At 43.5% G+C, this 27,532-nt stretch overlaps 2 protein-coding genes across 7 annotated transcripts in view; one reads left to right on the top strand and one right to left on the bottom strand.

Moving 5' to 3' along the window:
- Positions 1-1,764: 1,764 nt before the first annotated feature.
- Positions 1,765-22,560, bottom strand: ZNF488 (zinc finger protein 488). 6 transcript variants are annotated; one of them, XM_035330248.1, is made up of 4 exons: positions 22,453-22,560; positions 9,996-10,218; positions 7,309-7,537; positions 1,765-6,675 (listed from the first exon to the last, which is right to left on the bottom strand). In XM_035330248.1, the coding sequence occupies exons 2-4, from the start codon at positions 10,212-10,214 to the stop codon at positions 5,516-5,518; spliced, it is 1,608 nt and encodes a 535-aa protein (XP_035186139.1). In that variant the 5' UTR covers positions 10,215-10,218; positions 22,453-22,560; the 3' UTR covers positions 1,765-5,515. The 6 variants fall into 6 exon arrangements, with proteins under 6 accessions (XP_035186139.1, XP_035186142.1, XP_035186138.1 ...); XM_035330251.1 differs by lacking the exon at positions 22,453-22,560 and adding an exon at positions 22,174-22,198; XM_035330247.1 differs by lacking the exon at positions 22,453-22,560 and adding an exon at positions 22,083-22,129.
- Positions 22,561-24,762: 2,202 nt separating this feature from the next.
- The window catches only part of ANTXRL (ANTXR like), a 55,250-nt gene continuing 52,480 nt past the window's right edge, over positions 24,763-27,532 (top strand). Inside the window, exon 1 of the mRNA XM_035330007.1 lies at positions 24,763-25,360. Coding sequence (XP_035185898.1) covers positions 25,200-25,360 — 161 coding nt within the window. The 5' untranslated portion in view covers positions 24,763-25,199. The remainder of the gene's footprint in view (positions 25,361-27,532) is intronic.

Raw genomic sequence — 27,532 nt, 5'->3', positions numbered from 1 at the left:
TTCCCATTTACACATCTTAAAGCAGAATTAACAGTAGTTGTGAGGGTCTGTTTTCCAAACTGCAAGAGCTAAGTGTCTTCTCCATTTCATCATTAGATGTACCAAAAATAATATTTCCCAGTTTGTCAGGGTTACCCAGATTCCTGGTGCATGTCTGTTTCTCCCCTAGTATCTGGCAGAGGAGATGGGAAATGAGGAGGGAAAAGGCAGTACATTGACTAACCCAGTGCTCAGATCAACATTCAGGAAAAAGAATCATGTTTTTACTAAGGCTAAAAACAGATGGTTGTGTGCCCTACTCCAAAGACCAGAGGAAAGCAAAGAAATATCCTTTGCACCATGATAACAAGCTAGTTATTAACTGATAGTGTATTTCAGGGCAAATAACAGGGTTCATATTCATATCAACTCTCAGTTCGTATTATTCACATGAACCTAATCAATGCCCTACATTCTTTGTCATCCTTACAATTCTTATCTAACCATGTGTCTTTGTAATGATTTAGAAATACATACAATTCTAATCTAGATCTCAACATTCTTTGTCTCAGCAAAATACCAGCTGTAAGGCATTAAACTTAGGAAAATGGTCACCCCAAATTTTGTCAGTTAGGGACTGTAATAGTTATGCATTACTCTTTGCTTGCTCATTTGTAAGTAACTGCCATTTTTTTATAAACCATGTTTAAACATCTAGCTGCAGAGAATCTCTTTCAGTATTTACAGGAAATAATATTAACAACAAAGTAGACTTTCCATCTTTTTTACTACTTGTTTATCTTTCCAGTTACATTTGGTGTGATCACTAATCGTATTCTGATTTTTATGCAATAGCCAGTTGTTGAATTTGTCAGTTTTGCAGAACCATTTAATGGATTAAAACTCACACAGTATATTGTGTAAAGTGATATATGTATGAAGAATATTAAAGATACTTAATATGGAAAAGACTGGCTTAGTCATGAATGAGTAAACAACACTAATGTATTTCTTCTAATGTCTTTTAAGCCTCTTTAATATCTAAATGATCCAGTTATACTGCTTCCTTTTTCCTAAACACAATCGGTTGTGCTGTCATGTACAAACAATAGTGGTTGTCAAACCCAACATTTAAAAACTTCAGTCATCCATTCAAGGACCAAAAACTATACCAAATGGGCACAAATAATAAATAATTTCTTCGCCTGAGTAATATGATAAGTACTTATGAATAATAGATGTTTAACAATTGGGATACAGTCAGGAAAAAAAAAAAAAAAGAAAAAGAAAAAGAAAAAGCATTTGCTGGTGAGTCCATTTGATATCAATAGTGCTGTAATACTCTCTCAATAGAGAGTAATTGTTTAGAAAATTACACTGCAGAGAAAGACTAGAACATCACCAAATTATAAATGAAAATCAGTTATGGAAAATCCATGGTTTGTGGTTTAAATGAGAAAGTTAGACAGATGTTGTCTTAGTGATGGACTTAGTAAATACTGAAGTGCCTTCCAGCTCTTTATACAACAGGAAACACATTGAAACCATCACACTTGTATCTTCTGGTTCCAGAGCTGACATGGACATTCGACAGTTTGTAGTACAATTTCCTTACCATCCAACCTAGAACAACTTCCTAATGGTTAATTCTAATAACATTCCTTTCAAAGAAAGGAATACAGAAATTGGTGTACCAGGCCTCCTAGCAGCATGATCCTTCTCCTTTTAGAGTTCACAGGACTTCAACCAAGAAATGGCAGCCAGCTTTCTTTCTTTTTTTTTTTTTTTTTTTTTTCCTACAGAATGGTGCATTCTTGCTCTCTGGAGAGTGCTTCTAATGCAGTCTTTCCTGATCACACCACGAAAACTGCCCTAGTCCAGTGATTTTCAAACTGTGGTCTGTAGGGAGCCCACAGACTGTATCTAAGGAATTAGTGAAAATTTACTCCTAAAAACAAGCACATGCATACTCTTCAAAAATCTGAGTGTGGTTTTGATAGAGAAACATATCTTCATTTTTTTTTCCTCCAGGTATATCTAGTCATAAAAACGACACAGATCCCTGCTGTAAAACCACAGTATTGCGCTGAGACTGGATGCAGTCCTTCATGAATTCCTTAAGTCCCTTCATTTCTTCAAGAACACCTAGTGGAGTGCCTTTCTTCCAGCAGGATTTCCTTTCATGCACACCAATTTAAATGTTCAGACTTCCAGACATAAGGAAAAAAAGCTTCCAGAATGACTCAGTTACAGGAAGTTTGTTTTTCTTTGTCTCGTTGGGCTTCCTTTAGCCTGTGCTACCTTGGTTCACTCAGCTTTAATATGAATATTTTCATATAAGGAAATAAAATCTCCCGAAATTTTGGCTAAGTCCAAGGGTTTATGTAACCCAACTTAGATGAGACACTCAGTTAAACATGAGACACATAAAAGACATTCCCCCCGACTGCATGAGGGGCTTTGCACAAAAGCTTATTTCACACACAGGGAATCAAGGTCTGATTCTGTTGGCACCGATACTATTTTGCTCTGATGTCAGCACAGGTGTAGGTGGCAACAGAATGTGATACTGGACAGTAGTGCGTGTAAACAGGTCTTAGTTCACAAAACACTGTAGTTGTCAGTGTGAAAAGCAACTTGTTCACTCAATCTTTGTGCCATTGGCCATTTGAAGAGGGCTAAGGACAGTATAGCACACACTTCCCTGTAGTGGGATTTCTGTTTTGCAAGAGGAAACCCCCCAGTCTTTACATGCTAGCATAATCCATGCTGCTCCTGCAACTGGAGGAGATAAGGACAATGTCAGAGGGAAAGCTGGTTAAAAACCTCTTCTCTTCATTTTTGTATTTTAAATCAGCTCTGACACTCTTCATAACTGGTTCTCTCGCCTTTCTATGCACAGAAGGCATTTATACAGGGTTTGTCATCACAGTATCTAAGTTGATGTGGCTGAGATATGCCCACAAAGAAACTGGATTAGAGGTCTTTTTTTGTGAGTTTGTTTTTTGTTGTTGTTGTTGTTGTTATTGTTGTTTTTTTCTTTCACCATAGAAAACAACTTCATGATATAAAGGAAAGCTATCTCTCCCCATAGTTTTGCTGCTTACTTAAGCCCTTAGAATGAAGTTTAATTATGAATGAGAGCTCTGAAGATGTAGATCTAACACACCATTGGAAGAATTCTGGAGATTTAGCAGCTTTTTGTCAGTGGCTGGTTTTCCGCACTTTCTCAGTATCACTTACACCAACACAAAATCAGTGAAACCATGTAGCCAGTTAGATACTGCTTCATTCTGACCTACATGATAACCAAGTGTAGCACACTGGAAAAACAGGCCCTTGGAGTAGACAGTGTTGAAGCAATGCACCAACTTAATACAGGGAAGCATTACATAGCTGCGCCTGTCTGTTTCCAGAAGAAATCTGAAGCCAAGTTTCTAACATACAACTGTTAAGAAAACAGCATCTTATAGAAAGCACAGAGGAGAATATTTGGCAGTAATGGTATGAAAAAAATATCTTTAGTCTTATTCATACAGGGCCAGACTGATCTGAATATTATTGATGTAAATCAGGAGTAGCAACATGGAATTATTCTGGATTTGCACTGGAATAAGTGAGATCACAATCTGGCCTAAACTACTAATGGGAACTATAACCCTAACCACATATGAATGCAGTTACACCATGGAGTCCTTTATTACACTTTATGGACACTGACTTCACAGTAAACTGGCTGGCACCCAGATAAAACCAGATGGAGTGAAATTTGGCCCGTAAAACCTTGCCATAAATATATTCCTTACACAGTAAATGTTATTGGACACAAAATAGAGATGGAAAGATTAGGAGGAAACCACATCATCCCCTACTCAATGCAAGGTTGTTCCCTGTGCTGCGTGTTTCAAAGCTTTTGTTCACTTTGGTTTTTAATGACTCCAATGAAAGACGTTCCACCACTGACCTGGGAAGGCTGTGTTACAGTCCAACCAGACCTCCAGTCTCAATTTATGTCCTCTAAACTCAAAGGCATAATGTAAAGGTTTAATCACTTTATGTTGGGAAAATAAAGCTGGAGTGCACAGCCAGTGGCTGGCCTACAATAAGTCAAATGTTTATGCTAACTGGAAACAGCCATGTATTAATAATAAACAGCACTATACTGGTAAGAATATGGTCTCTGACTTAGAGAAATCTCCCACGAGATGACAATGAGGGTAATATGTTGATCCCAGTTGACAGTCTAAGACTCTAGGGCTGTCTCTTGTCCCTTGGAAGTCTGATACTTGTATTATCAACATAAGCGATGATGGGACCTCAAAAACTTCTGTCCAGTGTGCTGCAAAGGCTGGACTGTATCATCAGCATGAAGTTAAATAATAATGAGAATATTGCAATGTCCTATACAAATCTCAGGGGTACTCTTATCTGGGAAATAAGCGGTTTTTAACAATTCTCTATCTGAAAGGGAATAACTGCAGATGAGGCTCAGAGACAGGCCACAAAAACAGGACACAGCCTTAAACAATCCCATTCAAGAGAGACATTTATGCTCACTTGAATAACATGTTGTCATAAGCTATCAAGAGCAAGTCCCTAAGTGGATTTAGAAAGTAATGAAAGGCTAATTAGATGAGCTGCAGTAACAACAATCTACTGTCTATCAGTAGATAGCAGTAACTCAGAATTCCCAGCTACTTTCTTTAGTATATCCAAAAACTGAAAACCACAGGCCAAACTCTGCCGCTATCCAATCTATATGCCTACCAAAGTCACACAGATTTTGCAAGCACACCTCAGGGAAGAATTTGTGCTCCCTGTCTACATGATCGTGTTGACAACAGGTCATATTTTGATGCAGATCCATCTTGATTTGGTTTTGTGTAAGATATTTCAAAAGCGGCAGAGCATAGAACTGAGCTCAGATGTACTGATTTACAACTCACATCCTCTTTGGCTGTGTATTGGTCACTTTTTGACAACCACTATTTTCAGGTAGAGTCTTAATTTTAAGTAGTCCCTTCCAAAGCCAAGGAGACAGTGAGATGAATCTGATAACAGTGCAAATTCAGCTAGCACAAAGGAGGGAGTCCACCAAAGCTGCTAGGAAAAGTAACTTATTTTCTTTAAGCATATAAACACTTTTTTTTTTTTAGTGTTTAAAGATTCCACATTCAGTAGAGTGTGTTACTTCTGTATTTACATTGTACTGCACCAGCAAATCAGATACAAGCAAAGCAAACTATCTGCAAAATGATACCTTTGTTCCCAACTCTTTGCAAATTAATACTGCATGTGCATTCATTTCACTACTTTATTTCCTCAAAAATAGATTGACAAGGGCTAGGCTGAGTTTTCAGATGTTACAACCCACTCAGACTTTTGTAAACATTTCATATTTTTTTGCAAAGATTACTGTAAAGTGATCTTCTGTAAGAAATTAATGTAACTGCAAAAAGAAATTGATACAATTGAATAATGTTTCCCTTCTTTACCCAACCTGCCCAGTCCCTTGGTGAGATCTGTCTGTACAGCTCTAATTGTGAGAGGTCATGTGCCGGGATAAATGATGGCGTTCTCGGAAGTACTCGTGACAAATTGGACATGTTAGCTTCTCCTCTCGTCTCCTCTTGCTCTGGGATTCAGTTGAAGAGTATTCTTTTTTGTGATGTGACCGCATGTGGAAGACTAAATCAGATGTCATGCGAAAGGACAAGTTGCATTTGGCACACCAGTTCTGGGCAGCCACTCCAAATGACGTGAAGGTAGGAGGAAGAAGAGTCAAGGAGGAGGAGGAGGAGGAGGTGCTTGTGTTTTGTAACTGTCCTCCTGCTTGTTTGGGCCACAGTTCTGAGGTATATGGGAAAACATTGCTCTGAGTGATGCTAGTCTGCAGCATCTGAGCATTACACAAATCACTGACAAAGAACTTGGAATTGAGAAGGGTGCTGCAGCACATGATGTCTGTGGTGGCAATGAAGCCAGACAGCTCCCCCAGGCTCTTTGGTGATTCACTCATAGGATGAGAAGAATTTATTGCAGCTCTTTCTGGTAGGCATTTACTGGGCTTGCTGAAAGCACTCTTCTGTTCTCCTCTGGCTCTGGTGGGCCACACAAAGGAGAATGCACTGCCAGAGGAGTTCAGCAACACTTCCTTTGATACCTGTTCCTTACCAGCTGGGACCGTGTCATCCTCCTCTTCTGATTCCTTGGGTCTCTCATTCCTCATCTTCTCTTTCACCCTCCTGACCTCAGTGAAAGCACTCTGCTTCTGCTCAAAAGCATCCTTCCTAGCTGTTTGCCTCCCTGAACTAGACTTCCAGAAAGAACCTGCCAGTGCATGCTCTCCCCCAACCTCTTCCTTGCCCCCACAGTTATGTCCCTCACTCAGGTTATTTGTTTTCTCCAACAACACTGTTTTCCTGCTCCTGTTGTTCTCAGCCTCTTCTAATTTTGCTCTCTTTTCTCCTGTGAGACCATTGGCATCATCTTTACAAGCTGTCATTTTGACCTCGAGATCCCTTGCCAGGCTGTGGAAATTTGTGGTCTGGTCCACTAAGTTGGCTTTTTCAGTCTTGCCATCCTGGAAGTTTCTCCATAGCAGAGCGCTCTTCTCTGGGACACATAGGAAGCGGATGTGGGAGAGATACGAATGCTCACATTTAAAGACTCGGTTGCATTCTTGGCATCTCAGCTCTGAAGAAACAGACAATAAATTATGAGTTTTGCAAAGTCAGAATCATGGATGGATGCAGATCCTGACCCTGCTGTTGACACAAACAAACAAAAAAACAAACCCAGAAACATCTCTTACATCATACAAGACTCTACATGATAAAGTTAATGCCAGTGCAGAGTCAGGTCCCTTGCTGTTATGGAAAATGGTTCACTTGTATTTACCTCCATGTGCTTCTTGAAGAAATACTTTCATTTAGACTCTCCAGCCATGTTTGTATTAGATAAAATTGCTATTTTAAAGGCATATTTTTATTTTAAAGTCATATTTCCAACTGATATTTTAGGCTTTTAGGAGTCCAAGATAGTCAGGTGCATAGACGTCCGTTGCACAGCTTGAAAACCTCAGCACTGCTCCCTAGTGCACTGTCCTCTGCTGGCAAGTAACAACTAAAATGGTATAGAGAACTACAAATTTCTTCTCACTGTATGCCTCCAGCTCAATCCCCATAAGAGAACGTCTCTTTTCTTAGCTGACTGCTAAGGATTTAGACTGGTTTTATTTACTGAATTTCAGGATCACCCATACTAAAGAAGTTGCAGACTCACTTCAGTCCTCAGTGACCCCCGCAGAACCATTGGTCTGGTACTTACCATTTGGGGGACTTTGAGCTTTTATCTCATTGAAACCCAAGAGGCTGGAAAGCTCCTCATCATACCAGACAAGCAGCTCCTCATTTTTGTTGATTTTCCTGGTAGAGCGATAATATAACTGACTGTTTTCTAAGTAAGCTTCCAAGTTTTGCTCCTTGCTATTGGCAGCTGCTTGTACAAGTCTCATCCAAGGCAGCCCTGTAGGACTGTGCACAGACGTAACATCTACCTGTGAGACAGGACACAAAAAAAGAGAAGCTTCAAGTCCCACGACCCCAAATAGATTTCCATAAAATTCAAGAAGAAGCCTGTTTTCTGCATCACACAGAGCCCATGCCAAAACTGTGAGTGCAATTCACACACAGCTGTGATCAAACCCAAAGTCATGGGAGGGAAAAGGCTTCCCCAGTGTGAGTGCTGAGAGCTCTGGGAGCACTGAGTGGGACCAGAAAGGGACACCTTTCTTCACATGAACTGCTCTGGGCCAGCAGTGCCAGGGCTGGTCCCTTGGCCCATCTCCGGCCCCCTCATGGCAAGGTGCTGTCCTCTGCTGATGCCGGTTGTCTCCTGAGACTGTGTCGGGTGTAGATCTCAGAGGTACAGATGGCGTGCTCCTCTGTAAGTAGGAGTCTCAATCCCATGGGAAAATGGGACGTGTCAGGAGAGGGGTAAATTAGGAATAATTTTGGTTATTTGAGTCAACATCCCAAGGAGACAACTTCTGCAACTAGGAAGCACTTATATTATCGCTTTCATTTTTCGGAAATAAAATGATGTATTTCCCTTTCTGCCCTTGATAAATGGCTTAAATTCATTTCAGGGTATGCAAACAGACAAAAACTCATTTGATTAATACTTTTCATTAAATTACTTCTGCGTGTGGTGAGGGGTTGATTTACTTTCAGTATGTGTGTATTCAGAAACACCAAACAGCTTAATTTAAAAAATTTACTTAGGTTGGAAGGTCAGGCACTCAAAAGTTAAAAACATAATATTAAGCCTACTGCTCAAATTAAATCTCCCTCTGTGTACATGTTACAACATAGTCCTCAGTCACATAAATGCCTTTCTCCACAGGACTCCTGAGTCATTTAGTCACAGGTTGACCATGCTCTGGAAATAATATAACTGTAAAACATTTGGTTTTATCTTCCTCATTCAGTGTGTGGCTCCCATCTTATTTAATTGATTGCATTTGCTTTGAATGGGGAATGATTCATTTATTTATAGTTTTTTTCCTTGGTGTTTACCACAGCATATCTATGTCCTCGGCAGTATTTGAAGGATGGGGAAGAGTTTCATAGCTCGGAGGCTGAAACACAGGGCGATCAAGGGCAACACTTATACACATAAAAAGCCTCAACTAATTTTTGAAGCACTAAGTCATTGTTTTGAAAGGAAGAAATTTGGAAATGAAAAATGTCTAATGACAAGTATGATCCAAATTTCACCCCAAGCAATGTATAGCTCTTTGTTTTCCACTAATTGCAGGGCAGCCATTCATTGGTGTTTTGTATCAGAAACAGTATTTTGGTTTTCTTTCTCTGTGTTTAGCTCAGTCTGACTATTACCTACCATGAAAAGTATGACCACGGTAGGAGCTTGAATAAAAGAATAAAACATTAAGGGGGCATTAGTATAAGAGTTAATTATTGTAAGAGAGAAAATAAATTAGCATGCCCTGTAACTGGTTCTCTCTAAACGCCATGGTAATTAACAATGATTGAGAAATCCAAAAGTCTGACAGCAACACAAGCACACCCACCCACACACACAGTGGTTGCAACTAATAGCTTTGACAGAGGCTGTCATTTATTAGTTTCTGTGTTTCAGAAATACCAAGCACCCACCCGGAGCTCTAAGCAAAGTCAAAGGGGACACAGCTCCTCCAGGAACCAGGCCTGCAGGGAAGGAGCTGAGAGAGTTTGAAGGAGGTGGGGAGAAATAGAGGGCAGAACAGAAGACCTGGGTGCACTCAACTGCAAGAATGAGCCTGCTTCAGTTTTTCCACGCATGCAGAGACACTACAAGTAATGCAAGTCCACCCTCTTCCTGGGATGGAAATCCCTCAGATGAATCTTTTGCATCCATTTTGAGGGAGGGGCTTTACTGCCCAACAGGCTCAGTCAGAGCTGTGTAATGGCCATGGTCTGGCTTCCTTGACAGGAGCCGGAGGAGAAGGGTGAGGATAAGGCTGTTCCTTGGATCCAGGAGGCTAACCCCATGAGAGGCTGTAAGGCTCAGAGGAACTCAGTGAGAAGGACAGCTTTATAAGTGGCAGGTTTGCTTTGCTGGGGTAAATGGCTGGCTGGGAAGAACCACCTGTGCCAGTGGTGGCCATTGTCTTTGCCCAAGCATACAAAATGGACCAAGAAGCTCAAATTAGGGTCCCCAAGGGGAAGAGAGAAAAAAATATAGAACTCCTTTCTGGATTAAACTTAAAAGCCAAGTCATCAATAGTCAGCACAGAAGTGGAACTTTGTATTCTTTCTGCAAAGGAACCAATTTTCACTGAGGTCCCCCCAGTCTACAGCTCATAATCAGAAACACGCTGGCTACTTCTCCCTTTTGGAGGAGCTGTTAGTTTTGCTAAACAGAACAAAAATCTCCCCCCTGACATAGCCACTGTCTGAGAGATGGTGTGACCCTGTCTGAGATGACTTGCATTAAATGCTGCATTCTCCTACCTTGAATACGTAATGGATGTTCCGTCTATCAGAACACTTGAGGGCAATAAAAGCTACGGTGTCCACTAGGGTGTTCTGGAGCATACATGGTCCAAAAACAGCTTCTTCAGGAATGTCTTGTGTGGTGTGAACAGTAGCCAGTATGTCCGGAAAATGGTGATGCAGAAGTTTATTGTCATTTGTCCACAGGAATTTAGGCAAAGATGTGAGTTCCATCATAAACCTGTAAAATGAGCAAGAAATCACACTTGTAACACAGGTGAAAATGGAAGGGGGCATCACTATTTACAATATAAAGACTTCTAGTAACTAACTGTAGGTGAATTGTAAGAGTATGTCAGAACACTGTTACACAGGGTAGAGCTTTATTACCATCCAGTTCTGAAAGAGAAAAAAGACTTTGCAATAAATTAAAACATTAGATTTGTAAAAAACTCAGTTACTCTTTTCTGGACTAGTGAGACCATCCAAGAGCTCAACTGTTTCTGCACTGTACTCTCTACAGCCAGCAGTAAGAAACCTTGGTAACAGTAAGCAAATTTTTCAATTAGTGGGACTCAGAATATTATTGTTCAGCATATTCTCAGATAACTTTCTTATTTAGTAGTCTGTAGAAGTGCAAAGAAAAATGCAGAAAGAGAACAACAAAAAAGAAGATGCTTTACCAAATAGGTTTTGAAAAAGCCACACTTTGTACTTTGTAAGTGTAACATCAGTCTATGCTCTGGTTAAGCAGACACAAAACCAGGAACAGCCTGAGTCCCAAGCCTATTCAGCCTGAATGCACAAAATCTTTGTAGATTGACACAGGGATTATTTTCATCCTATCTCAGAGTGTATGTGAGATTTTAGCTGTTAGCTGTTGTTGGGAAAATTGAATCAGATTATGACTCTTTGCATGGTGATACTCTCAGCACAATGTTAGGAGAGATTGGTATGCTTACGGACTGAATTCTCTTGCACTGAATGTAGGACATTATATTTTTCAGAGCAGAGGCAATTTCTGCATTATGAGCCTCAGTCTGAGAACTGTGTACACAGCAAGGAGGCAGTTTTGAGTTATTTGTCATTCTAAGCTTCTCTAGGTTTTTAATAAAGTTATTGCCATCTCCAGCTCCCAGCTGGAGGTCATGGAAAAACCCTCATTTACGCCATCAAGAGATGGATCTGGTCCATTAGGCAGAGAAAATTAAAGAGAACAGCAACAAGCCCTGAAGAGTCCTTAACCTAATAAATACTGAGATAGAAGGGCTGAAGATCCAGCCTAATCTTTCTTACTCTCTGCCAACAGAATTGATTTGTTATTCACTGACTCATGACTTAAACTGAAGTGATATGAAGCGCTCAGGAGAGTTGCACTGATTTAACTAAATCAGTTTCTAAATCAGTGTATTTAATTCAGAATAATTTCCTCTTGGTAGTCAAGTCTAAGTCCCTACCCTGGAAATATTGAAATGTATTGTTATGTATACAGAACGTTGCAAGCTTCTGATGGAAGAAGGCCTAAAAAAGACAAGCAAGACAAAGAGCAGGAGGCAAAAGGAAAACAAACAAACAAACAAAAAAGTATCAGGTGGGGGTCTCTGCTTTCTGTTACTGATGAGTTTCATTGCCTGGTTTCCCAATAATCTGCTGAAGTTACTATTGCTATGAGAACAAAATGATGTCTTGTATGTGTACATTTGGCCAATATATAGTATCTACCTAAATAAGCACATCAACACATTCATATGCACGTGTTTCCATTTAAACTATATTAATTTTTAATAAATGGAAACATTCAAGGTTTTTGTTTGTTTGTTTGTTTTAAATAATACAAAAAAAAAAAAATAGAAGTTCCAAAGCATCAGAAGAAGAAAAAAAAAAAATCTAAAATTCCTAATCTTTTCTAACATTATTTTATTTATCCACTCATGACCTTAGAAGGCAAATCCTCTCACTGAGATTCCCCTTTCTGTGAAATTCATCTGAATGTCTCCATGTAAACCAGGAGAGCATTGTGCCTTGGCTACACTGGTGTCCCTGCAGAGGAAACAGAATCTCCTGGTTCCTTTGAGGGCCCTCAAAGCTGAATTTGTGATGGGGAAGGAGACAAAGATGTTGAATTTGAGCACACACACTTTTAGGAAGAGGATGTGTTGCTGCCTGTGTGGAGTAAATCTCTTCCCTTCCTCCAGAAATCCCAGCCAAAGCACCAATACCAGGGTCCAAAGAATCTACACCCCCTTCCAACCAGCTACTGCTGCCTGCTACCTTCCCCTGTTTCAGCAACTTTCAAAGAGCTTCACACACCCAAATCTTACCAGAACCATTTCTCCAAAGACTGAAAATGTGAAGGTATCAAGAAAAAGCGCAAGATTTATGTGTAACAGCACCACCTAGTGATTTCTGCCATAATACACGTCCCAAAGAAAGGGAAAAGGCAGAGAGGCGCCGGGCAAGCTTTAGCACCATTGCTCCACTCTGGCTTTGCTACCTGCAAGATGGATGTGAAACCGCCAGCTCCCAGGACACAAGCGCAGCACACGCCTCCAACCCGGGCAGCTTTTCTGAGCTCCTTGGTGAAAGTGTCAGCAGCTCCTGGCAAGGTGTGCGCTGCTTGATGTGCCGCCCATGCCCTTGCCCCAAATCCTGAGGACAGAAGGGCTTCCATGCATCCAAGGAGAAAGGCACGGATTAATTCTCTGGATGTGGGAACCTCTGCCTGTCCTCACTGTCCCACAGGGCTGCCTTCAGGCTAATCCTCCCTTCTGGGAGCAAATAAAACATTATATGCACATCTTCAGTTCCATTTAATTATCCTAGATTGATGAGATGGGGGAAATGGAACCTAATAAGGAGTATCAGATATTTTCTGACCAACACAACTTTCCTCTTTCCAAAGTTAAGAGTCCCTTGAACTCAATATGCCATGATTCTTTGCTAGTTGCTAAGTGACTTATGAATTAGTCAAAGACTTGTGATGGACAAAAAAAAAAAAAAAAAATCCCCCAGGTGACAGCAACGGTCACATTCCTCTTTTGCACAGCAGGGTCAACTTTGTAGAAAGTTGTGAAGAGGATGTACCACATATAGAGAGCAAAAAGGCTTGTTATGGTAAGCCTTGCATCAGAAGCTTTCAGCAAGGGAAGATCAATCTCTTCAAATAATTTGTCGAATGCACCATCTAGTGAAACATCTCAGTATAACATGGTGTCCCAAGACAAAGTGACAGCAGGACAGGAGCTCTTATATAATTCCGAACACAGTCCCAATGCAAATTTCACACCTTTGCCAACAGTACTCAGAGTCTAAAGAAGGTTATAATCGTTAAAAACCTACAGCTGGAGTCCTAATGAGAAATGAAAAAGGTACATTAGAATGACTGGCGTTTTTATTTGACAGACTGAAGTAGGCGAATTGCTCACATTCTTCAAAGGGAGCAAAGGATAGAGAAAATGATCATAACGGTGAATTCTCCAAGACTTCACCTAACTGATTTTTTACTTTCTCCTAGAATGACAGGAACTTCTGAGGCTGGTATCAGACCTTCATTTCCTTAGCTCAACTTCCTATCATTCCTACCTACACCTCTTATGGAGTATTCAGCTATCCCCCCCAGCTGGTGTATTTGTACCTCAAAGCACTTGGATCTATGTAGTTCCCACTGATGGATTAATTGGAGCATAATTCCTGTCTTTTATCGTAATACATTCCTCAAACATCACCACCTCTGTCCCTTAATAAGCTAGGTGTCCTTCTCTTACCTCACTCCAGTACTTAAGCAGATACAGTTGTAATCATCTTCTTTTCAGTGACCTAGAAATGCTCATCAGTGTTTTCACGTGCCATCAGGACAAGCATTACAAGTTTTCTCTGTGCTTTTATTCCTTTTATAGATTTCTCAGCTTCATGGGTGATATCAAAACAATGATTTTTCCAGTGGAAATGCAGGAGACAGTAGCTTGTGTTAACTCTTTTCATTAAAGAAATAAAAAACTGTAACAGGGAAAGGTGGGTCTTTTGCTCAGAGGGGTCTTTTGCTCAGAGTGACATCTCCAGCACCTTCCTTTGATTTCAGTGTCAGAACAGTGACAGTTAGTGTCCTCCTAAAAAAAAAGCATTTTAAATGAGTCTGATTTCCACCTGCTTTGGAGGGTATCAACCTACCTGGTGGTGCATCTGAAGAGAACCCCATCCTGAAGAGAGGTGCTGAGACATTACGCAAAGGAGTGGGATGGTGTCAGCAAGGCAACCACCCCTCTTTTTGCTTTACTGTGCTCATCAAGAGGACTTGATGCAAATTCATTTAATGTATAGGTGAAGATGTACTACACCAAAATTGCACTTGTCTTATGTTACTGATTTCCGCATTTTGGCTAACATTGCTTTGAGAAGCAATAATTATTCCGCACTTTGATTTCACACAGCTTTGCTAGCTGCCTTGTACATCTGACTAATTCACCCCTCTTCTATTATTTGGCAAGTTTACAGAACTCTTGTCATAAGCCTCTTTGTGAAGGTCATAACTTCAGCTCTGTATTGTACAATGACATGCTTGCCTCAAACAGCCAATGCTATGAGTGCCATTGCCTCCTAGAGACACATTCTCCCTCATGCAACATAACCCTGCTGTTCTCATGCATGTTCTGCATAAGCAGTTCCTATTCCTCTGGGCTCACCCACACACATGTCTCTGAAAGGGTGAAATAAACTGAATATTTATAGTGCATTAGTAGCACATTAGAGTCAGATCACCTGCTAGACGATGGGTACTCTCCATATTCTATCTGTCACAGATGTGAATTCTTCATATGGATGAGTTTAGGATCTTGATGTTTAATGGACTCTTCATCCCCTAGAGAGTATCTGATACACATATACCATGTCCCTGAGTCATGGATTTTGCATCTGTATTTCTGAGGAGTTTGACAGATCTGTCAAACCACCAGTACCTATAGGCAGGCAACTTCCTATGGATTATGTTGTGGATATTTCATCAAAAAGCACACAAAATAGATGGTACTCACAGCACTTGATCCCAGCCTGCTTGCTTCCAGAAGCAGCACACAAATTGCTACTGAAAAGGGTTCAACCTGATGTTTTTGGGGTAATCTATATCAAATCTGTGCCCCTGCAAAGTCAACTATGAAACTTTAGGCTGGTTTTCTTTATTGTAATCTGAAGGATTTACACCCTTTCTTCCTGCCAAGTTTCATTGTGATTTAGCAGGTGTTTCTAGTAATTTGCTTTGAAGATACAGCTCCAATGTTTTGGCTTATTCCTTTTTATGTCTTCAGAAGACCTCTGTGAACCCACGCTGTATTAATCCAGTTAATAGAGCTGCCTGGTTAAAACACAATCTCCTTTCAGCTCTCCCTTACTAAGACCCATTCTGGGCATTTTCCTGTGCTTCTTCAAGAAGACTGCTCACCCCACTGGAATTAGCATGCTTTGTAACAGTGTAGGAAACAATTTAGCTTGTCTGTAAGTTTGCGCTTAGCAGGGAAGAGTGCGGTGGAGTTGTCACACAGTTGTGATGACCAAGGTTGGACCAGTGCTTCACCACCTGAGTGGCGTTATTAAGTTTCTGCTCCCCACCCTCAGCTGCCTGCCTCCAACCACTGAGCTGGTGGGTAGGAGCCGTGACTGCCTGGCTGCTGGGTGGGAAGCATGGGAGTCTGTTTGTTTCAAAAACATTCACCAAAAAAACACAAACTTTCCCAATGCTGGGGCTGTTCTGCATATATCTTTCCCAGTTGATTGTTTAACAGTCTCCCATGCATATTAAGAAATAGCTCCATTGCTGAAATGTTTAGCAGCCATTTTCCATTTTCCTGAATGCTCTTCCAAGCTGGAACCTTGTAGATATCCTTTCTCTCTGTCCATTTCCTAGCACTTGCATGTCATCCCACTTGTACTAATCAGATTACAACTTGTGCCTTCCCTGAAAATATTTAGGTAGCTCCCTCACCTTGTGACAAAAATATATTTCTAGGGAGGAGAAGCGAAAGAAGCTCATAGGAACAGTCATGAGCAGATTTTCAGATCCCTGATTTTCTGCTATATGGCCTTCAGATGTCACTGCAAGCTCTTCTAAGAAATGCCTGGAAAAACCCAAGTGCAGAAACACCAATTTGAACACGGACTCCCCTCTCGCCTACTTTCGTAGGACTCAGCCCAATTCTCCTTGCCACGGTGACAATGTTGAGCTGTGGCATCACTCTTTTCTTCATGGTGGTCATAAAAGCACCGGTAGCCTTGCTTAATATTATCACCAACTTTGGAAGTGTAATGGAAACAACTGAACCACTTTTGCAAAGTGAGGAAACTTTTCAACCAGAACTTGTTTAGCTAGTCCAGCTCTTCACAATCATAAATGGAAGGAGATAATAAAAACTGATTCTCTGAATTTGATAAAAATAACTTTCAATAGCTTCTTCATTTTCACTTTCACACTCCATTTCAACTGTGGCATAATTTGTATATAGTGATATCCCTTTCAAAACAATTCCCTACTTTGGAAAAAAAAAAAAAAAAAAAAAAAAAAAAAAAAAAAAAAAAAAAAAAAACTCCAGAAGTTACTCACAAAAACTACTGTAATTTGACTGTATTTGACCTGGGGAAGCATCATCCCAGTCTCCCCAGACATTTTTACATTTACTCTGGCCTTTCTCCAGAGTAGGGATTAACTTGAACAGCATTTGCCATGTCAACATGACTGAAACATAAATAAATAAAATATAAATTAAATACTGGAACCATCATTCCCTTCACCTTTGAACTTACTCCTCTCAACTCAAAAGTGTGACAATGTTCTCCCTGAGGCACATAACCTGGGACTCCATGCCATGGCATTCCTGTGGCTACTGCCAAAACTGCCTTTGATTTCAATTAGGGGTCTGTCGGTCTGAGGAAGCCATGATCAGACAAGCAGTGTCATGCACAATAAACTACAGATATTAAGGGAATTGAGCTGATGCAGACAGAGTGCTTCTGTCTGCCGTATTTATTATTCTCTGTTGTTATAAGGAACTAAGGCTTCTTAACACATGAAGGGAATTCCAAGGGAATCGGAGATGGAAAAGTGAGAAAATCTGCTTCTTGGGTTTTATACATTTGCTTTCCTTCTGTGCAAAGTTTTCTTTTTCTGTTCATGCTGTGAACTGCAAAGGAGAAGAATCAAAACTGGAACTGGAGGAAACTGGCAGGAAATCAAAGAAATGAAAGAATTCTTGTTTTGAAAGATAAAATAAGTAATTCCAAACACCCCAAGACAAATGCTGGAACAAACTGCAACCTGCTTCTTAAATCCACTAACTTACAAGCTGAAAAGGTCCTCTTAAAGCACAGAAGGTCTAAGCAGGCCATTTCCTTTTGCTCACTGATGCTGCAAGATAGAGCATCTGTGCTTCAGCCTGGGCACAGGTCTGGGAGCCTTTCCTTTGGGGTCTGAAGTGGTTCCTTCATACCTTTGCAGCTGAAAAGCTCATGTACATGGCAGAAGAAAACTGCACAAGGAGATGTGGAGAGGACAGGTGGATACAGCCATGTCTTTCCCAGCCCAGGTGGGCTGCACAAAGTGCTGAGCTCAAGCTCACCATCCTGCCCATCTTCTAGAAATAGCCCATGGACAGTATTCCTTGAATTCCTGAGTTCTAAGTATCCTCTTTCATCCTTCCACTTTCACACATGGCAAATTTATATTCCAGCAATGATTCTGCATAGAGATATGGGGTCAGCTGATTCGAAGAAGGCCCCTTACTGCCAATGTACCACTTCCAATTCATGTGTTAAGAGCAGTCTAATTAGCACTGATAAACAAAATGCTAATGATGAAACCTGTGAAGACCAGAATGTTTTTCTTATTCAGGGCTACACTGGGCCATACTGTGAGCAGCTCTTCTTGGCTCCTCTGCTCTGAGCACATACCCTGTGCTCCTGGGACAGCTCAGTCCCTGCAACGTGCCTGAGCCAGGCATCAGGGGAAAAGCAGAAGGAAATACAATTATGCACCAGGGAGGAATTTGCTGGCTGCAGATGACAGCGGAATAAAATTGGGGCTGAACTAGCCTGGTGCATGAAAATGGTCTTCCCTTGGCATTTCAGCTGGCTTCAGCATCCTTTCATCATGCCTTTCTGCACAGCAGCTGCAGAACTCTGGCTTGACAAGCCCTGAATAATAAGGGGTAGAAATAGGGAAATTTCACATCCCCTGAAAAGATCATAAGGCAGCTCTGAGTGAAGAGCCTGATATCTATGTTGAGCTTCCAGGTTGGTCCTTTCTTGAGTGCTGGTCCAATCTGGAAGTTTTTATTGAGTCAGACACCTCCAAGTTTATGGGGTGCTCACAATTTTGCTGTTTTATTGTCACAGTATCTTCAAGGAACAGTTCTCCGAATCTTAGTATTTTAAGGCTCTGTGGTCTTCAGACTGTCTTCCATCACCTGAAATCCACAGTACATGCAATATAAACTGACAGCTCTTGATGAGCCATCATTATATCTTGGCTGGATACCCAGCCTAGTGAATCATGAAGCTGCCAAATCTTTTTATTATGAACAATCTCTCAAACTTCAATGGGAATAACGAAGAAGACAGAGCAAAAATCCCTGTTTAGAAATGAGTAAATATCTAAAGCTCTACAACGGCCTGAAGCAAGTCTTCTGAAGTACAGGAGCCAATTGGAAGTACATTTTAAAAGATAAGATTCCAGTTTTTATTTCTTTTTTTCTTGCTTTGTCTGTTGTTTTTTTGTTTGTTTGTTTTTTTTGTTTTTTGTTTTTTCTCTGAGGAAAGCTGTAGTGGGATCTCCCCTGATGCATGGCAGCTGCCCTGCAGACATGCCTTTCTGCAGAAGGGGCAGAACTTTTCTCACAAGACTACAGGGATGTAATTTCCACTCTACCTGAAGCCCAGGAATGAAATGTCTCAGATTCAGTGTCAGAGCTAATCTGGTGAGGAAATAACTGAGATTTGGACAAGTTCCAGGACAGGCATGTATCTTAACCCAAGTGACTTTCAAATGGGAGCTCCATGCCAAACTTCCCTGTGCACTTTGGCACTTTCCACACTGAACACCTACGTCTGCTGCCACTATCCTCCAGAGCAGGATAAGGGCAGGCAGAAGTGGAATGGACTATCCCACATAGCAGAAAAGCCTCACTAATATTGATTTGCTGGGATGTGTGATGGAATGATATCAGCACAGCTCCAGTGGAGCCTTCCTTGATCTAACAGACCTTGTTGTGAATGGGAGGTATTAAATCTGGTAGAACAGGAGTGACCGCACACAGAGCCGCTAAGGCCTCTGCTCCCTCCATACCTCCATACCTCCCACATACAAGAAATTAAAAAATAAAAATAAAAATCTAACAAACCAACCCACAAACAAACCACAAAAACTAGCAGAGTTCTTGATATTTCAGGCTGGACAGAAAGCAGTAGTAAATATCATAATATCCTAATTAGAAAACATGAAATATGTTGATCTTCTGCTAACCCATGTTCAGAAAAACTGCATCTAGGAGTTTAGCTCCATGATGCATAAAATGTCAATACTCCTTTCTAGTTGGGTTGGCCCCAGAGGCAGAATTATTCATTCTGTCTGGCACTTCATCTGATTTAACAGACCCTGGTGGATGGTACTGCCTTGTACAAGCCATTCACAAGTCAGACAACCCACCTGCAGACAAAGGGGAGCTGACTATCCGTAGTCTGCTGGCTGTTAAAGACTTAATTTCTGTGCACAGGGCTCTGTACTGAAGGGCTGACTCTTTGCTAGCGTACAGATCATCCATGTGGTGGAAGCATTATCTTTATCCACCACTTCTGTTTTTGAAGTTTCAAGGCCTAGGACCTAAAAAAGGGATTCCTGTGGGATACTGGGAGCACGCTGTGGCTCTTGAGACACATTTGAGGATTACTGTACTATACATGTAATGAATATGCATCATTTCAGCCACATAGTACATTCAGCACACTGTATGGATATATTTCAGTTCAGAGCACACAGTATTTTGTATTCCAGATCTGAATTGTGCCAGTGGTCATCTCAGAGGCTTGGTCTGGATTCTGCCCCAGCTGCTCTGGCATTGTTCAGTGTTCAGCAATAGACATACTACCCCAAAATGTCACAGGAAATTTCAATTTTACAAGGAACAACCAGGAAGGGAGAGCAAACAGATGCAAAAATGCCTCTACTTCTGCCCCCCCCCCCCCCCCCCCACACACACAATAAGAGCACACAACAAACAAACATCTTACAGCAGCAAAGTCATTTCATGGGAATTCACATTTCATGGGAAGAGAAGGCGACTGAACAAACCTTCCTCTGTCAACAGGCTGTAACTTACAACAGGCTGCAAGTTACTTGCCACACATATGCATGGCAAATCCTTGTCTGTTTCATCTAAATAGGAAAGACACAGGCACCAACCATGGAAATGTGTGCTACCACATTTGTTCTCACACAGACCTGTGCATCTCTTCCTTCACACAGGCATCCTTGCAGGCAAAACCTCCATTCCTTATCTGCAGCCAGAGGAAACTGAGAAAAGAAGCCAAACAGCCAACCACAACCCAAACACAATCAGACCAAATCACACACAATCAGACTGAAACAAAATGTGTAACTTGTGAAAATAGTCACAGATTGTTCCTCTTCTCTCTTCATATAGTTCGAATTAATACCTTCGTTTTTCAAATTCAGAGAAATGACTGTATCTGATTGATGTTCAAGAAGTGTAAGGCTTGTTTTCATTTAACACTCATACTATTTATTTTTGATAGCTCTTGATTTAAAAAAAAAAAAAAAAAAAAAAAAAAGTGATATTTGTTCAAACACCTCCTTTTTGACAAGAAACTAATATATTTGTGTGCACATATGTCTACACATAAATACACATGCATTCACAACCGTACATATATGCACATACAGCTATATGATCTTTTGCAATTTTGCATATTTATCATTTGCATATGAAGAAAAAAATTTTAAACTACAAATAGTCATTTTCACATGGTTAATACTGGAGATTACTTCAACTGTACTAAGTAACAGTCACTTACTTTAATGTTATTTACATTAATTCTAAATTTACTACATAATGTCTACTCCACTAACAGCCAATAACTGATCTATAATGTGAAATTGCGGGGAACAACATAAACAACTTATTTTATACTACAGTAAAGCAAAGAAACCTTGTAATCAAAAGTGAATTTTGTAAATTAAAGAAGTTCTGATCTAAAATAATTTGTTTCCCAATTAAATACTTTGTTATTTGGCTGGTGTTTATTAATAGCATTTTCAAGTAACATGTACTGGAGGAAAATCATACTGGTTCACCGCATTATGGACATAGAAAAAAAAATGCAATTCTGCCAAATCTTCCATATAATATATAATTTCTTACAAAGAATTTATTGTTGTTTTTTCTTATCTGGTTATCTTACATTTAGGTAGTAGAAGCTGAGGTAATATTTTGACTTTACATCAATATTTCTATGGCTATAGAGCTTTTTTTTTCTCCTGTAAGACGATATTTCCATAGAGTTCTATACGGCAGCTCTACTTTGCTTCAAAATACTGGAGGATGCTTAAATTCTGAATAAATGTGCTTTCTCAAAAAAACTACTTGTGATTTATTCTACTTTTACATATTTAAAAAAATACTGAATTTAATACCCCTGTCTTCCTATTGCCTAAGTAAACCCCTCTCTCTGTGGTACCGACTGTATTTAACAAATGGTACCAAGAGCTGTCGAGCACTAAATTCGACATTTTCAAAAGCCTGAAAAGCTTTTGAGCTCCTGAGCAATCCTTTCTAAATTCCCGAATTCAATACATGAGTGCGACCACTTTTCATTTAAGAGCAACTCTACTGAAAATACAGATTTGCTTAAAAATGATGTCCTCCACCAAGTTTTCATTGACGTTTCCTACAACTAGTTCCTGTCTGATCACAGAATGAAGACATGAAGAGGCTTCACCCACTGGTATCAGGCTTCAATCCTACAGAAACCTTTTCATGGCAGGATTTGCTAACGTAAAGCCCAAATGTGACATTTCCAAGTGACAACAACAGCAGTTCCCAACTTACTGACCCACTAAGGAATTTCTGCAGAGGAGCACGCATCTCGTTATACCCGATACAAATACAGAATAACGACGCGAGGTATTGCGAAGAAACTTCACCAATTTCTCCAAAGCGCCCAGACCCCGAGTACCGATCGGCCGCGATCGCCCTGGCCACCCATGGGAGCCGGGCGAACGAGGGGAGCAGTAAAAAGGACAAGGGATGCTCGAGGGGATGCTCGCCAGGAGGAATCCCTGGGGGTACCCAAGGAGGGGCTGCAGCACGGCGGCTCCATCACCCCCAGCCCCATCGCCCCTGCGCCCTCTCCACGCCCCAGGGAACCCCTCCAGGGGTCTCGGACCCCCGGAGCCGCCCTCCCCGCACTCCGCCGCCCTTACCCTCTGCCCGGCCGGGAGGGACGGCTCGGAGCCCCCCGCTCCGCCGGGCGCTGCCCTCGCTCTGCCGGCGGCAACGCGGCCGGTCCCGATCCGCCCCCCCTGCGCCCCCCGCACGGCGGCTTCCTCCTCCTCCCCCTCCGCCGCTCCCCGCCCAGGATAACGCCCACCGCGGCGCCCCGACCCCCCCTTAACCACCCTCGCCCCCCCAAAAGCCTCCCCAAGGGACCCCCGACGGCCCCCGAGGGGCGCGGAGCCCCCCCGATGCAGAGGCGGTCCCGGGAGCGGCCGCGAAGTGCAGCGGGGAGGGGGGCTCGGGAGGTGGAGGGGATTTCCCCTTGTAGCGGTACTTTAAAAAGAGGAGTTTCTTTTAAAGTTGGGGGGGGGGGGGGGGGGGGGGGGGGTGGAAAAATCTTCCAAAGCCTTCCCCGGCGGCGCCTGACACCGCTTTTGGTTTATTATCGCGGTGTTCGGGGAGCTGCAGGTATTGGTAAGGATGGCTAGAAATGGAAATCCCTGCTTCATAGAAAGCACTCGCAGGAAACAAAATTAGGAATTTCTTTGAGGTATGAAACAATTTATGGCACAGCTGGTACGTAAAATATAACCATCAAACGTCTTGTCATAATCAAATATTTCCTAAATCCGGACTAAGCAACATCGCTTTTGAAAGATGTCGTTCCCTATAAATGCCTTTAACGCCTGGCAGAAGATTCTTATGAGCATGTTGACAAAGGGAATAGCCCGGGTTATTTGATTAGTGTCCATGTAATCTGAATATTGGCTTGTATCGGAGAAAAGAAACGTCAAGCCTTTAATGCTTTTGAAAGGGCGGATTTTCGCTACAATTAGGGAGTAATCTCACACTGGTAACGGGGCGAGGCACCTCCAGGCTCGGTGCGCGTTATAACGGGGCTGGGACCGGGGCCGCGCATACCCCGGGGCCGAGCACGGGCAGCGCCGAGCCTCCCGCCAGGACCGGGGCGCTGCCGGCCCCATCTCCCCCAGGACCGGGCCGGGAAAGCATCTCGGCACACCGGGACGGGCAATTCCCACTGTAGTTCGTGCCGCAAGCGCTCACGTTTGCGCGGCTTTTGCGCAAATAGCTACAGAAGGAGTGAGAAGGGGGTGAGCAGACGTAGCGAGACTCGTTCCCGTTCCGTGCCTGGTGCCTGTGCTGCAGAATTCGTCCCGGGCCGTCCCCAAGCCGCCCCGGTGAGGACGCCAGGCTGGGAAGCTCGGCGGTGGCTCTGCGGGGACGGCCGCAAGACACCCGCAGCTCCCGCGGTGGCTCTGCGGGGACGGCCGAGAGCTAGCGGGGCCCCCAGCATCAGTCGCGATAACCAGCGGGCAGCGCCAACCGCGGGGTTATCAAGACCTGCCCGGGACAAGGGGCCGGTGGGGCGGAGCGGCTGCGGGAAGGCGCAGGCTGCCGACGCTAGTGGGCACCGTCGAGGCGGAGCTGGAGGACGGGGGATTCCTGCTGCCCAGCAGCCGATTGCTCATTTTTGGTGAATGTCACCAGGGAGGATGTGGGTTTCTTGGATTTCTCCATGATCTAAGTAATCGCTGGGTCTGAGCTGGCCGGCGCACAGAAAAACTTTTCAAGTGGTTAGCTCGAGCCATGCGCTCGTCCTCGAGCCGCGCAGGATTTTAAGCAGGAGAGCGGCTGAAAACCAGGGGCTGCTACGGGGCAGGGGCTCGGGGCGGCGGGGGCGAGCCGCGTCCACGCCCATGTGTCGGGTGTGGAGGAAAGGGACCGATGGGTGCGTGGGGACACGGCCCGGCACAGAGCAAAATTTATGCAAAATTTGGAGGCAGCATCCAGATGAGCTAGGGTAGCTCTTCGGGGCAGCGCTTTGTGCCCTGCGGGTGGCAGGCGGGTGGGATTCTGCTGCCCCCATCGAGAGATTTTCGTCTCAGCGTTACTCATTGCCTGCTGGACGCAGTGAGAGCAAACTCCGTTTTCTACCACAACAACGACGCAATTTGCTGTGACATAAGACAGGCGTGAAAACGCCGTCCTTTCGCCCCTCCCCAGGCAAGAAACTTTGCAATTACCCTCGCCCCTTGCAACTCAATTTCGCACATGTGCCCGCACCACGACCTGCCCCCCCTACGCCCCCACTTTCTCCCAGGTTTTTGCAATGATGCCCATCGCCTCTACAGCGACCTGGTCCCCCTCTCCCCACTGTCCCCCTCCCCCCGGAGCAGCCCGGGAGGGGTCACGATAGGACGGGACGGGACGGGACGGGACGGGAGGCTCTCCCCTCCCTCCCTCCCTTCCCCCGGTCCCTCCGCTCGCAGCAGCCTTTCCCCGCTTGGCATCCCGGAACAGGAAAGTCCCGGTTCAGCTTTCCCCCATAAGATCCTGTCTCCCCCCGCCGCTCTCCTCCCTCTACCCCTTCCTGCCTGCCCTTGCGCAGGGAGCCGCTCCGCGCCCTGCGGGACCGGGGCTGAGCTGCTGCGGGCAGGCGCCGGGGCATGGGGACGGGGCTCTGGGGACGGGGCTCTGGGGACCCTCCGGCCAGGCTTAGCCGCCAGCCCTGAGCCAGCGGGCAGGGCTGTCCTGAGCCCGCGGGGCTGAGCTGAGATCCTGGTTAGTGGTGGGGAGGTTGTTTTTTTGTGGGTTTTATTTTTTTTTTTTTTAATTTTATTTTTTTTCTCCTCCCTCGGCGCTTCCGAAGAGACTGTAAGGTCGGCAGCCAGAGGGAGACTGGGGGAGGAGGAAGAATTAAGGAAGAGAAAAGATGGCGAGTTGCAGGAGCGGCGTGGAGAAAGCGGCGTTTTTGTGCTGCTTCTTGCTGGCCAGCGGGAGCCTAACCTCCTGCGCCCGGCCCGAGGAGGAGGAAGAGCAAGAAGAGCAGCGCTCCTGCCACGGTGCCTTTGATCTCTACTTCATTCTGGACAAGTAAGTGACAGCCACATTTAAAAACCTTTATTCACCCTTCACTGCATCCCATCAGCAGGGATGTCGCTTTCCCCTCTCCCCCAGTCTCTTTGGGTGCCTTCCCCCCCTGTCTCCCCTGGTGCTGAGCACGGGGCAGGGGGCTTAGTTTTGCTCCCCAAAACTTGTGCGGTTCTCAAGGGCAGCATTTAGGGGAGGCCTGTGGTTTATCCTGGGCTAGTCACATGCGAACCTGTATCACACACGATCAGGTCACCATCAGGTTGCATGGTGTGTGAGCTGTGGTTGTTGGGTTTGAGGGGCAATGGTCAGTGCCCCCTGCACTTCTGGAATATGGTGCCAGGGCTTTGGCAAAGTGCTGAAATGCCACCTGTGGCATTAAGCCATGCCAGAGCAGTCTGTGCAGGGCTACCTAAAGTTAAGGTTCAAGTGCTTGTATGCAACGATTGTCTTTTTCACATGCTTGTGGTATAGTTTTATAAAACTTGTTTCTGATCAGCTTCTTTAGAATTGCCTAAACCTATGTCTGAGTTACAACTATTAAAATATGTTGGCAAGCACTTTCCTTTAATATCACGCTATTCTAATTTAGATATGGCCTGAGGGTTTGGTTAAGCTCACATTCGTAGACGCGTTACAGCAAGTACCAGTGAAGTCAGTGGTAAATTAGTGCACCCACAGGTGGTTCTCAGAAGGCCCGAATTTCTGTTTTTTCTTGGTGCACTGCTTTGGCTTGAAAACAGAGGGTTACACTCCAAGAGTAAATTGTTGGTCTTCTGCATACAGAGAGTGCGATGGTCATCTTACCCAGTACATCCTGGGTTATGTGACAGGATGTGACACGGGACTATGAAAAATGAAGCATTTTCTTCATGATTCTTGCTCATAAGCCAGGTACTAAGCCTGCATTGTTCTGTTTCCCGGCTGGGAGAACTGTTCAGTCCATCAGGCCTTCTGCATAGCCGGCATGAGGCAAAAAGCCGCCGTTGCTCAGGAACCAGCAAGTCCCTATGTTCCAGAAGAAAAGCATCACTAGTAAAAATTCTGCTTTTAGAGTAAAATGGTCTGAAGACTACACAAGACATTCTACTTTTCTAAAAGATGTGCTAGCACACTGTCTGGTCGTTTTGGTGATTTTTTTTTAAAAAATGTATTTATATTACACTGAACTTGTTCCTGAAGGCCCCTTCCTGTCTGGAAGGAGCTCTGTGAGGGGCTAGCATTAGTGCTCAAATTCACACTTGTCACAGTTCCAAGGTGCACCTGGTACTGTTGTTATGTCCACTTCCTCTACTGAGATCCCAGTAACAGTAAATGTTGATGATCACAATACAGGTTCTCTCTGTGGCATGGTATGTCTTCTTCCGAGTGATTTCCTTGTCTAAAACACCATCATGGTCCCCTAGCAATCAGCACACTGCATCCTGTGCTACCTCTCTTCTGTAGATCAGAAAGTGCTTTGGGCTGGCTGCTGTTCTCAGTCACATTCCATTTGGGGAAATCAAGGCAGAGAACAAAGCAACTTGCTCAGAGTTAGGTGTGTCAAGCAATAGCACGCTGGTTGTGCAATTAAGATCCTCTTCAGTGTTGTGGACCCAAAATCATGTTTTCTTTTAGTAGGCTATGGGTCTTGCATCTTGGCCCAGGGGCTGTTTCCTCTGTACATTGCTCCATTTCAGACCAGACCTATCACGGTTGGTATAAAAGTCATGCATTTAGGTTTCAGTGGGAAAATTCTCTTTGGCTTCAGTCATAAACTGCGTCTTTATAACCTTCAAGAGGCTGAAAGAGGAAGTCTTGGGTAAAAAGCTGCAGTAGAAGTTATTTGAGCCCCTGGGTGGATTTAGAATCCATTCCCACTCCTACAGGCCAGTGGCAAAGCTGCTTCTGGCCTTGATGAGATTGTGTTACAATCTGCGTGGGTAATGTTAGAGCGGCAGATCTCAAGAGCCATAGGTCCCATGCTGCTTTCTTGCTGTAACACAATGCGCGTGGTACTTAGAGGGAGCGTACGTGCTGGCTGCTGGCGTTTAGTCCCAGATATATCCTGTGACATCTGGCACAACATGAGCACTTGGTTGAGGCAGCAGGTGGATAGACTCCGGATCTTGGGACAGTTCTTCAGAAAGGAGCTAGAGATCAGTGCTGAGAAGGGCCAGGGTATGCCTGGTAGGG

Source organism: Oxyura jamaicensis, chromosome 6, assembly GCF_011077185.1.
Source record: "Oxyura jamaicensis isolate SHBP4307 breed ruddy duck chromosome 6, BPBGC_Ojam_1.0, whole genome shotgun sequence".
Classification (NCBI taxonomy): Eukaryota; Metazoa; Chordata; class Aves; order Anseriformes; family Anatidae; genus Oxyura; species Oxyura jamaicensis.
Note: the sequence above shows the minus strand (reverse complement) of the source record. Positions and strands in the feature narration are given on the sequence as shown.